Genomic DNA, 12,668 nt, shown 5'->3' on the forward strand with positions numbered 1-12,668 from the left:
GCATGCAGCACCCTCAGCGTTCTAAGCGCTCAGAGAGGGTCCGGCCTACCAGACCCTCACCCGGAGGAGAAGAGGGACCCCAGGTCTCTGTGTGAGCCCCTTGGACTTGCAAAGCTTGCAGTGCCTGTGGGAATCCAAGAAGAGCCCACCTGCTCTGCCCAAGGTTGGCTACCCCTGCCCCCAGCTGTGCATGAGGCTCCCTCCCCCTCCTGCCCAGGCACCAGCCCGATACAGCAGTGGTTCTCAACCTTCTGGCCCTTTAAATACAGTTCCTCACGTTGTGTGCCAACCAGAAAATTATTTTCGTCGCTACTTCATCACTGTCATGTTGCTACTGTGATGAATCGTCATGTAAATATCTGATATGCAGGATGGTCTTAGGCGACCCCTGTGAAAGGGACCGCCAAAGGGGTCGCGAGCCACAGGTTGAGAACCGCTGCTCTATAGCGCTCACGGCATTGTCTGCCACTAACCTTGGGAAGAAATGGAAACGTCAGAACCCTGGCAGCTAATGGTTCCACAAGACCATTTAGCACTTAAGTAAATGCAAGTTCTAGAACATCCACAGCGGATGCGGGTGAACAGGACAGTGCCCGTCAGGACGCGCTTGCCTTGCAGTTTGCAAAGCTTGTAAACAAAGCGTGCTCCAACCGCCAGAGCGGGGGCGGGGATCCCGACTCGCCGGCTCTCGGCTCTGTCACACATGGAGGGACCTATGTCCTGGTTCACAAGCCACCGGGGGAAACTGCTTCGCTAAAGTCTCCATCCTCCGGAGTTGACGAAGACTGGCGTGAAAAGCTATCCCACAAGAGCAGAGCACGCGTTCTTGTGTTGCTGTTTTTAAAGAAATCACTGCCCCACCAGGGTCACTGTGAAGCTTAACATCCTGACACTCAGGGGAGAGACAGAAGGCCTAAGAGGGGATCCCAGCCAGCCAGCCCTGTCCCAGCAGCCCCTCCCGGGGGCCACGCACCCTCTTGCTTGGAGCAGAGTTCTGGTAAAGACTGGCTCTCACCTCCTGACCAGCCAGCTGCTCCCGGGAGGCAAGGTTTCTGCCTCCTTTCATGGCCCACAGTCCTGTATTCAGTATTTGACCTGGGATGTAGTAGGTGCTCATTAAATATCTGTTTTGTGAGCCAATGAGTACCTTTGCCAGAAGACCACTCCCTATTCACCCTAGCCCCAGGCTTCCCGGGGGGCCATGTCCAGACAAGGGGTGGGTAGCGGAAAAGGGAGGGGGGACAGGAAGTTTGGATCTAGCCTCAGACTCTGCCTCTCACCAGCATGTGTCTGTGTGAGTCACGTCACTGGTGTTGGTCTTCCGGTCTCTGAAGTGGGAGAAATCACTGCCCTCGTACTTTCGGAGGTTTTGTGTGTGGGTGAGGTGATGGGAACAAAGCACTGGCAAGGTGCTCTGTGTGGGTGAGGTGATCCCTACCACGCCTCCTGCCATTGTGGGGGTGGGATGGTGCAGGGTTCTGGGGAGGACTCAGAAAGCCTGGCAGGTGCCCTAGCTGGTTTGGCTCAGTGGATAGCGCGTCGGCCTGCGGACTGAAGGGTCCCAGGTCCAATCCTGGTCAAGGACACATGCCTAGGTTATGGGCTCGATTCCCAGTGGGGGGCCTGCAGGAGGCAGCCAATCAAAGATTCTCATCATTGATGTTTCCATCTCTCTCTTCCTCTCCCTTCCTCTCTGAAATCAATACAAATATATTGAAAAGAAAGAAAGCCAGGCAGGTCAGCAGAGTGGCCTGGGAGGTGTAATTAATGACTGCAAAGCCACCGAGGACAATGTCACCCACGCCATGCTCTCATATCTGGGAACAGGAGCTCAGGGTGCACACGACGGAGCTAGCAGATAACATAAATATGCCAGTGGCCTGGTATGAGGCAATAGGGAATGGTGGGGCCTGTGGCTAACTGGAGATTACACTCACGCTCTGCCTGAGACATCTGCATTGAAAAATTGAAAACACATACCCCATCAAAGGCACCCGTGACCTGCAGGGGAGAGTTTGAGACCCTGCGGACTGTTGTACCAGGCATGTCTCATTTTCCTGATGCCTTGGCACCTGGGGCCTCGCTGACAATGGAGGGAGCACGCCTCCCAGGGCCAGCTAATTCCTAGAGATAGGCCACAGCTGGAGCACACCGTCTATAAGCAAAGCAGCCACTGCAGGGCTCAGCTCCCAGCTGCCTCCCTTCTCAGGCCCTCGCACCCTGGGCTGCCTGCCCTCGTCACCAGGGCCAGGTACCCAGGGCCACGGACCCAGGAACAGTTGCCAGACAACTAGGGACAGCCCCTGTGCCCAGAGCCCACGGAAACTATTCAAGCCGACCAATCCTAAGCCTGCTCGCCGGTGTGCCTTCCTGTGGAAACCACAACAAAGCCTCTTGCCCACACCTTCCGCCCGCTCCCTCTGCCTCCCGAGGGGCCTGGTACTTCCCCACGTGACCCGGCATGGCCCCCTCCCCTTGGGAACTGTAACAAACCCCCTTCCCAATGGCAGTCGCCCCCGGATCCATGGCCTCCCCGGGCCTGACCACTAGTAAGACCTCCACTTGAATCACCTGTGGGCTGCACGGGGGCATCAAGCCTCAGGGCCGTTCTCGCCCTTGTCTTGCCCTTGACTCCCCTTGACTCCCGGCACCTGACAGCCCTAACCAATAAAGGGACGGTGGACGGGCCTGGGGAGCGTGAAAGCTGGGGAGAGCACGTGTCCGCTGCACGGAGTCCCTAGCTTCAGCCTCCCAGCTGCAGCGGCCTTAGGAAGCTGGGTTCTGGGCCGGGCTCCGTCTGATTGGCGCATAGGGAGGCGGCCAGGCAGGTGCCGGCGGGGACGTGGCCGAGCGCAGGCTGGGAGGAGGCAGCTGTGTTACACGATGCGGCTCCCCTCCTGCTGGCAGTGGGCTTCCCAGGCCACCCCTAAGCGAGAGGCCCTGCTCTCGGGGGACAGTCGCGGGCGGACTGTGTCCTCCACCCGGAGTGCCACCTCCAAGGGTCTCTGACCCCAGTGGGGAAAGAGTGAAGCCAGAAAGAGGCCCCAGCCCACCCATGGGCACAGGCTCTCCACGGGCAGCACCCGGCAGGTTGCTCAGCTCCACGGACCCCGAAATGACCCTCTGTCTGCACTGGCAGCGGGGGGCCCGGAGGTGTACATGTCCTGGCTGGTGAACTCAAAGTTGAACTAGAGAACCTTTATTCTTAAAAATGCATCCGTCTGCCCTGGCCAGTGTGGCTCAGGGGTTGAGCATCGACCAATGAACCAGGAGGTCACGGTTCGATTCCTGGTCAGGGCACATGCCCGGGTTGTGGGCTCAGTCCCCAGTGAGGGGCGTGCAGGAGGCAGCCAATCAGTGATTCTCTCTCATCATTGATGTTTCTCTCTCCCTTCCTCTCTGAAATCAATAAAAATATATATAATAAAATAAAATGCATCAATCTGCCCCGGCCAGTGTGGCTGTTGGTTGGGAGTCGTCCCAGGCACGGAAAGCTTGCCGGTTCGAACCCGGCACATGTGGGGTTTCAGACTCAGTCCCCGGTAGGCGGCGTGCATGGGGGCAGCTGATCAACGTTTCACATCGATGTTTCTCTCTGTCCTTTCCTCTCCCTAAAAATCAATAGAAATAATTGTAAAAAAAAGACATTTAGGTAGCGTTCCTTAGAAAGTAGTGTTTTTGTAAATAAAATGCATCAGTCTGCTCTGCTTGAAGGACTGAATTTCTCGGATGCCAGGGCCCTTGGGGGTCATTCTCAGGTGGAGAGGCCGGACTAAGGAGAAGCCCCCTGGGGGGGGGGGGCGGTCCAGCCCGGGCAGTTCCTGCTGGACGCTCAGCTGGTGACCGAGTTCTCGGCAGTGAATGGCCCCCCAGGCCATCCTCCCCCAGGCTGGACACGCAAGGGACTGTCCCACAGGTCACCCTGCGGGAGGGTCATCCGTCGGGACACTGCGAACCGCTTCGCCCAGAACAGAACCAGCTCAGGCCATTGCCCCCCTGTAATTACTGAACTCACCAGCGTCCTGGTTTAACTGGAAAGCTATACAGTCACCCTCAGCGCCAGGCAATTTGCAAGTGATTTGCAAGTGAATGGGACGTGGAAAGGCTCACAGCAACAGGGTCAGCAACAGGGTCTGCCTGCTCGGTTTGCACAAACCAGAGTGCGAGGCTCGGCAAACCGGCCGGAGAAGGTCTGCAGGCGCAGGCGGCAGGGAGAACTAGCAGGAGGGACCTGGGCTCGTGGGCTTAGCTCCAAAGGGGGCGCAACCCGGGCTGGCGGGGTCAGCCTGGGCCGAGCTGGACTTCCCTCGAAAGAAGACTTTCAGAGACGGCATTTCTGCCTCCTGGCTGAAGATTCGAGCCCGGAGTCCAGCAAAGGGTGGGGGCAGAGCAGGAAGGAGGGCGCTGCGTCCCCGACGGGCTACGGGAGACAGGGAATGTGCACGCCTTCCATCGTTGGCACAGGCCGGGCGGCACGGTCCCACTCAGCGCCACCCCCCATTGCGGGGGGGACCCCGAGCGACTTCCCATTCGTCTTTCTTTCTTCCTCGAGATCGTATTTGTATCAGGATGAACTATTTATGTTGCATGAAATGTCACAGACTGTGGGCGAAACCAGGACAGATCCCACACAAGGAAAAGCCCCTGGTGATGCTCCCCCACAGCTCCCCGAACCTGCAGGGGCTGAGCTCCCCAGAGAGAAGTATTTAACCCAAAAGGTGCCAGACAGACAGCACGCCCCCCCCCCCATGGCCTGAGTTTGTGAGGTCCACTCCCACAGAGGCAGGGCAAAGACTTGACAGCTAAGAGGTGGCTGGACGTGTCGCCTGGCGGCCTCGCCTGACGTTTAATCAAACGGTAAAATGCTCAGTGTCCAGTGTTTAAGGACTCCTTCCACCCGTGTGTGTTTGTGAACTTAAACTTCAAAGCAACATGTGTGTTCTCTATGTAAGATTAGCCATCATGCAAAACTGACTGGTCAAGCAGTTAATAAAATACACGTATCCCATGGACGGGTTTTGTACATTTCAGTCCTTGCAGATAACAAAGCAATTCTTAACCCTGCATGGTCCCGAGTTCCTTGGCGCCGGGGAGCTGCCAGTGCCGACCGCTGCGGGGGGGCGGGGACGGGGGGCTCATGTGTTATATGTTCTCGACGCTCTTTTCGCTGCCGTCTGCGTGTCGGGCAGCTCCTCCTCCTCCTCCTCGGTTCGCTTGTGCTTTAAAAACAAGTCAGACTTCAAGAAGCGGCTGTAGCTGTCGTACTTCATGAGGTTGAAGATCTAAGGGGAAAGGGAAAAGACGGCTGAAGGCTGAGGCGGGCCAGGCCATGACTCACCCTAGCAAATATTTATTAAACGCCGCTCACCCGCCAGGGAACGCAGATCCGTGCGAGACACACACGGGCAGCTAAAGCCGGTCCTGTGCTGGACGATTCTGGTCGCCGTGAAATAACCTCAGAGGAACAGAACAGCTTGGGGGGGGGGGGCAGGTCACATGAACAAACCCCTCTCTGTTTTCCACGGAAGTCTAGTGCACGCAGCACTGATTCACAGCCTTGTGGCGAGAGGTCCTTTAAGAAGCTCCACTTTATGTGGAAAAATGACACACAGGGACTAGAGATGGAGGAACAGGAGCTGTTCCTGTAGAGACGGTGCTGGGGTGCAGGCCAGAGGAGGCCAACATCGTCAGAGGCACAGAAGCCTGGCATCTAAGAACTCAAACAAACCCCTCGTTATGCCAGGAAGCAACAGGGGGCTCATTCAATCCGGGCAGAGGGGCCAGAGCACAGCCTGCGAGAGGGAGGCTCCAGCCACAGGCCTGATGGAAGGGCCAGCGGTCTGGAACGGCGCTGGCGCTGGCTGCCAGGCGGGGTTGCCAGGCGGGTGCTAACACCCTGACGTCTTTTACATCTGCCCTTTCCCTCCAGGCACACGAGCTATTTTGTAAATTAAAGGTCTGCTGGAGTCTGCTGGGGATGGGAGGCCTGGAGCCTTCGGCCTCTGCACGTTCATGCCCCCCTTCACCGCCCCCACGCCAGCCACAGGGGGTCCACCTAAACCATGTGCTATCGGCAAAGCCTACAACCCAGGACGATTTAGGATTTTGGGTTTCTTTCGACTTAAACTCCTGCCTGGCCTTCCCTGGGCATCCTTCCCGCCTGCCCATGTCTCCAGCGGCTCCGAAAGGCCATGCTTCCCAGAAACCTGTTGTGTAGCAATCTTTTCACCCTAGAGTAGATCCACTACTGAGGTTTAGAGAATGTATTCATTAAAAATAATAATGCCCCCCCCAAATAATAATAATAATAATGCCTAGCCAGTTTGGCTCAGTAAATAGAGGGTTGGTCTGGGAACTGAAGGGTCCCAGGTTTGATTCTGGTCAAGGGCACATGCCCAGGTTGTGGGCTTGATCCCCAGGAGGGGGCGTGCGGGAGGCAGCCAATGAATGATTCTTTCTCATCATTAATGTTTTTCTCTCTCCTTCTCCCTTCCTCTCTGAAATCAATAAAAATATATTTAAAATAACAATTCCCAGAAAATACTAAAATCGCAGCCAGGGGTAAGACGGGGGATGAGGAGTTATCACCCGGTGGCCTCCCACGAACGTGCCGAGCAGACGTTACCGTCCCAACCACCGGCCTGGCCCGGCCCTGCAGCCTGAGGGCCCCCACGGGAACTCTGAGATGCCCACCGAGTTCCAAGTGTGGACCAGGTGCTCGGAGAGGGACTGAGGAAGCCAGCTCCCGAGGCCCCTGCCGGCACCCAGCCTGCGCCCCTCCCACACCGGTCCGTGGCAGGCGGGACCCCCCACTGCCTGCAGGATGCGGTTCGACCCCACGTCTGTCTGAAGTCGGTGCGCGTGGGAGTGGAGCATCCTGTTTGCCTGTCGTGGCTCTGAGGCTCACACTTCAAAGAGAAGAGAAAAGGCAGGGGCTGGAGGCACCCAGAGCCGGGGGCGGCGGGGAGGGCGGGCGAGGGGGCGGCTCAGCAGAGGGGAGGCTCAGGCGCTGCTCAGTGGCTGGCAGACGCTTTCTGCCTCCAGGAGAGCCCAAGAGACCCAGGCTCCCTCAGCCAGCGCCAGGGCAGGGGCTGGGAGCTCTGTACCACGAGCATAAGGGCCACACCACCGGGGGCAGGTGTGATGCCCGGGAAGTCCTACAGGCCCTGCACGGGCCTCAATGGCACGGCCACAGGCCCTCCTGGCGCTGGCCTCGGAGCACATGGCCATGGGGCGCTCCGACCACACGGTCCATTGAGGGTGGTGCTCCGCAAAGACGGCTTACAGGAGAGAGAGCGCACCCAACAGTCTCTCCCAGGAACGTGTAGCCAGCTGCGGCCCCAGCAGCCACCAGAGCAAACGGCGTGAGTGCGGCCCAATAAATACCCACCCGGCGAACGAGCAGAAGCCGCCCAACACGCACAGTGGCTGGCGAAGTACATCGGGTGGTGCCTTCCAACCGGGCACCGGGCAGCAAGATGCCCGTGTGATCTCACCAAAGCCCCGTGAGAACCCGGATGACACAGGGGGAGGAACAGGGCCCAGGGGCTGGTGTGCTCGTCTGCTCTGCGGCCGTGACGAGTCCCACAGACGGGGGATGGGGGCAGGAAGGTGTTCAACAACAGGGATGTCTTTCCTCGCAGTTCTGCAGGCTGGAAGGCCAAGGTCGGTTCCCCTGAGTCCTCGCTCTCCGGCTTGTAGACGGCTGTCTTCCCGCCCCCGCCCCCCTTCCCGTGTCCTCTGTGTGTGTCTGTGTCCTAATCTCCTCTGCTTGTAAGGACACCAGGTGACCTGGCTTGGAGCCCACCCCCAATGACCTCGTTTCACCTTAAATTCCTCTTTGGAGACCCTCGCTCCAAACACAGTCACATTCTGAGGTACCTGGGCTTGGGACATCAACATATGCATCGGGGAGCGGGGAGGGGGAGCATAATTCATTCCACAACAGTGAGCACGAGACCAGAGGATGCAACCCTGGCAGTCCAGCCCTGGAGGCCTCACTCCTCACCACTAGGCTGCACTGTCCCCCACACGGCAGACCAACAGGAAGTCTGTAAAGAGTTTAGCATGGAAAAGTGGAAAAGTAGATGTGAACGTTCAACAACTGGACACTAAATTTTTAAAATGCATTAAAAATAAACACAACGATCCCAAATATGCTCTTTACGAGTGTTTGTGAATACTTTGCAAAGTACGTGATTAGCGAACCACTGCTGTACACCTGAAACTGATATAAAATAACATGGAATGCAAACTGTAATGAAAAAATAAATTTTATAAAAAAGGTGTTTGTGTACAAAGGAAATAAATATCTTCAAAGGTCAGTGTCCTGGATTAAACGGTGTCCCCCCAAATTCCTGTCCACCTGGAACTTCAGAATGTGACCTGACTTGGGAACAGGGTGGTTGAGGATGCCGAGATGACAGCCTGGATTTAGGGAGGAAAGGACAGACACACGCAGAGGGAAGAAGGCCCCGGGAGACAGAGGCAGAGGCCGGAGGGACGCAGCTACGAGCCAAGGAACGCCAGCAGCCACCAGAAACTAGGAAGAGGCAGGAAAGGAGTCTTCCCGCCCGCCTGGCGTGGCGCAGGGGTTGAGCATCGACCTGTGAACCAGGAGGTCACGGTTCGATTCCCGGTCAGGGCACATGCCCGGGTTGTGGGCTCAGTCCCCAGTGTGGGGGTGCAGGAGGCACCCAATCAATGATTCTCATCATTGATGTTTCTGTCTCTCTCCCTCTCCCTTCCTCTCTGAAATCAATAAAAATATATTTTTAAAAAATAAAAACTGTTTTTTTTTCTAAAAAGGAGTTTTCCCTAGAGCCTTCCGGAGGGGTGCAGACCTCCTGACAACTTGATTTTGTACTTCTGGCCTCATGAGCTGTGAGAATAAATTTCTGTTTTAAGCAACTCAGTCTGTGACGGTTTGTTATGACAGCCCTTGGAAACTAAATTATTGACTTCCCCTCACTCCTCAGTGAGCACAGAAAATGAGCTGGCCCTCAGGGTTCTAGAAGGTTCTATAAAACCAGGACACTCTGATGGGGGGAACTGGCCTCCCTGGGGCTGGGCTGTGACCATCACCTGACCCACACGCCTCAGGCTGACTGTGGGGCAGAGGAAACCGTGGCACCAAATCTAGGACGGGGGTGAGGCTCCAGGTGGGCAGAGCGGCCGGCAGAGCAAGGAAGCAGCCAGTCCTGCCCAGGCAGCCGATGAGGCAGAAAATGCAAGTTGGCAGCTAAACTGCATTCCGTGTGTCTTTTTTTTCCCCCCAAGACAGCTGTGGCTCAGCAGGTTTCGGGTTTTGGCAGCACCACATCTGTGAGCTGCATGCCCAGACTGTAAACTGTTTGGCGTCGTTGCCTGGGGATGCAATCCTGCAGGCAGCTGGAGGTGGGAGCCTTCTGCCCACGTGCAGCTATGCATACGGCCCCACAACACCAGGCCATTGCACAGCCAAGGCGCCCCTCCCTCTCCGGACCCCTTCCAGTGGGGACTGGCTGGGACCTGCCTTTCCGTGGGCGCCCCAACTTGAGAGTGTCCCGGATCTGCCGCTGCAGAGAGGGACTCCCTCCCGGCGCCCTCCTCATCCACGTGGAGCGCGAGCTTTCCCAGCCTCGAAGGCCCCTCGGTGAAGATTTCAACACTGTCCCAATGAAGCACATTTCAAGCCTAATAAATCTACCACTTCTCAGAAGGCAAGGACACTGGGTACAAGAGGGGGCAAATCAATCTGTTCATGCAAGTTTTATTAATGGGACTTCATGTTTGCTGCAAGAACTGGGTTTAGTTTTTATATTAAAAAATTGCTGAAAGGCCTTAGCCAGTTTGGCTCAGTGGATAGATCATCGGTCTGCGGACCAAAGGGTCCCGGGTTCGATTCTGGTCAGGGGCAGGTACCTCGGTTGCAGGCTCCTCCCCGGCCTGGGCCTTGGCCAGGGCTCCTGCAGGAGGCAGCCAATCGATGTGTTTCTCTCACATCGAGGTCTCTCTCTGTCTTTCCCTCTCTCTCCCACTCTCCCTAAAAATCAACGGGAAAATATCCTCGGCTGAGGATTAACAACAACAAGAACTGCTGAAAGAAGGCGGCCGGCGCCCCTGTCTCTGGATTCTCTCTCCTCACACACCCAGACGACAGACGTGCTTTCAAATGCACAAGGACAGACAGAAAGTGCAAAGAAAGCCCCTCTCCTACCGGCCCTCCAGCCTGGAGGTGAGGGCCGCCTCCCCCTCTTCTGAAGTGGGGATGGGGTGCATCCGGGAGAAGGTCGCGGGCAGCTGGCAGAGGCAGGTGAGGCCAGGCCTGTCCCGGAAGCTATGGTGGCCCTGGACAGTGCTCGCGCTTCCCAGGCAGGCTCACCGGAGACGGACAAGGTGTGGGGGGATCAGAACTCCAGAAAGAGGCTGGACGTGCGTGGAGAGAGACCCCCACTGGGGCAAAACCCACTCACCGGCCGTGGGTCCTGGGCAGCCCCATTGCAGGGGGAGGGCGGCGGGGGGGGGGGGGGGGCGGTGACAATTTGTTCACTTGTCCGGAGTCCATGATACTCCAATCCAAAGCCCAAATGACATTGTTTGTGCACAGGCCAAGGTATTTTATGTTTGCTTTCTGCCATGAGGAGAGTTAAATGCTATTCTGATGCCTGCCCCCTCTCTTCTTCCCCTAAACACCATTTCAAAGTTAAAAAAAAAAAAATCTCAAAGTCTTTGAGATACTGTCCTTCCCGCCCCACCCCTCATAAGGCGAACAGCTGTGGGAGGCGCGGGGCGCCAGCGATCCTCGCATTTGAACGAAACCCCACGACCTGCCCTTTCTGGCTCTGCGCGTTGGAAAAGGCCGGTTTCTGGGCCAGACTGAACCTTGGGGAGCAAGTGTCCGCTGGCACCCTCAAGACGGAGGATTCCAGAATCCCCAGCTCCAGCCGCCACGCAGACTTAGAGAAGCAGAGGGTGGGAGAGGACCCCCACCCCATGGCCCCGGGAGGCATGGCAGCCCCGCCCCCAGCTCCGGTCCTCACCAGCGGGTCCAACCCTTCCTGCTCTCGTCTCGGTTCTGGGGAAATTCACAGAAATGCCGCTGCTGAAAGGGGCCGCCCGGCGCACGGCCCTTCCTCTGCCCGGGATGCGGCCGGCTGCTCACATATCACAGGTCTTTCTAATTGTGTTTCTAATTTTTTTTTAAGCATCAGAGGCCGAGGCTTCCTTTTCCGTGGAGACGGCACCTCCGCTCCGCCTTCCCCAGAGCAGACCCAGCACCAGCCCCGAGCCCGGGGAGGGCATCCTGGCAGCACTGAGAACCGCTCCCGGGCAGGCCCTGGGCCCTAAGCTTCCAGGGAGATGAGCACCTGCTCCCTCCAGCCTGGCCTTCTCTTTCACGGCCCGACAAAGCGACGACCTCGAGGGGCCGTCTGCAACGACCTTGACCTTCCATCCTCTCCAATCTCCTTCCTGTTCCATTCAAACCAGAGGCTTCAGAGCAAGAGGGGTGCGTGAGCGGGTGCTGGGAAGCTTGTAGGAGCAGGGTTTGGTTCTAAATCTCTCGTGGGGCACAATACGGGCCACCGCACAGCTTTCAAAGGGCTTCATTTTTAAACGTTTGCAGAGCCGACTTCTATGAAACACTCACTCCGCTCACACGAGTTTTCCAAATAACCGAATTATAAACTTCCCTTAAGTTAGCATCTTGACAAAAACTCATAGACACAGACAGCAGTATGGGGGTTACCAGAGGGAAAGGGTTGGGGGGAGACAGTCAAGGGTTTGAGGGGCCAACTCTATGGTGACGGGAGGAGACCTGACTTGGGGTGCTGAACACACAATGCAATATGAAGGTGATCTATTAGGGAATCGTGCACTTGAAACCTATATAATTTTATTAGCCAACGTCACCCCAATAAACCTAATTAAATACAGAATAATTTTTAAAAGTACATCATTTTGATGAAGTGCTTATTATAAAATGTCCAGCACGTTCTTCACAGAATGCACTGGCCACAGTTTAAGTTTGCCTGATGCTTTGGGGTCATTCAGATCACTGACCCCATCACCGCCCCGCAGCCCAGGGATGCCCCCCGTGCGGCGTGTGGGTGGGGGTCCCCGAGCTCGGTGGCTCCAGATCGCTGTGCTGTGGTTTGTGTTTAGTATCCATTTTTCTGCTCCCCCTCCCCCGCAGCTGTTACCGATTTTGCCGCCCGTCTCCCCACAGCCTCTACCAGCGTTTCCAATCTATTGCGGACTGAAACCCCAGAGCCTGATCGAACTGTGTGTAAACCAAGAACAAACAGGACCCGAGTGGGGACCCCCAACAGGAGAAGATGCACGGATGGGGGCTCGTCTCACCCGATGCTCGGGGAGGACTTTCCCATCCTTCTAGGTCCTGGCTGTGCCCCAAAGTCCATGCTGCCCCATCAGCCGCCTCCAGAGCACAGAGCACCGCCCACTGTAACAGAAGTGGGGGTGGGGGTGGGGGGCTGAGGTCACTAGGAGCTGGGGACTCCTGGGCACCAAGCTGCCTGCTCAGACAGCTCTGAGACACGGCAGCCAGCGGGGCTGCACGCAGCCAAAGCCACGGAGTTGGTTCTGTGGTGCCCAGCCGGCTCCCCTCAGCTCCAAGCTCCCTCGCTCAGGACACCCGGGCTCTGGTGGGGGCCTTCAGGGAGCAGAGA

The 12,668-nt window shown here is 56.9% G+C and overlaps 1 protein-coding gene across 2 annotated transcripts in view; it reads right to left on the reverse strand.

Annotated features, from left to right (window-relative positions):
- Positions 1-4,563: 4,563 nt before the first annotated feature.
- RGS10 (regulator of G protein signaling 10) overlaps positions 4,564-12,668 on the reverse strand; it is a 32,687-nt gene continuing 24,582 nt past the window's right edge. The window contains exon 5 of one of the 2 annotated variants that reach the window (XM_081105239.1): positions 4,564-5,282. In XM_081105239.1, the coding sequence (XP_080961365.1) occupies positions 5,136-5,282 (147 nt within the window). In that variant the 3' untranslated portion in view covers positions 4,564-5,135. The remainder of the gene's footprint in view (positions 5,283-12,668) is intronic. The other variant, XM_081105240.1, reaches the window with a different exon arrangement.

The sequence above is a fragment of the Myotis nattereri genome, assembly GCF_964212035.1.
Source record: "Myotis nattereri genome assembly, chromosome: 13".
Classification (NCBI taxonomy): domain Eukaryota; kingdom Metazoa; phylum Chordata; class Mammalia; order Chiroptera; family Vespertilionidae; genus Myotis; species Myotis nattereri.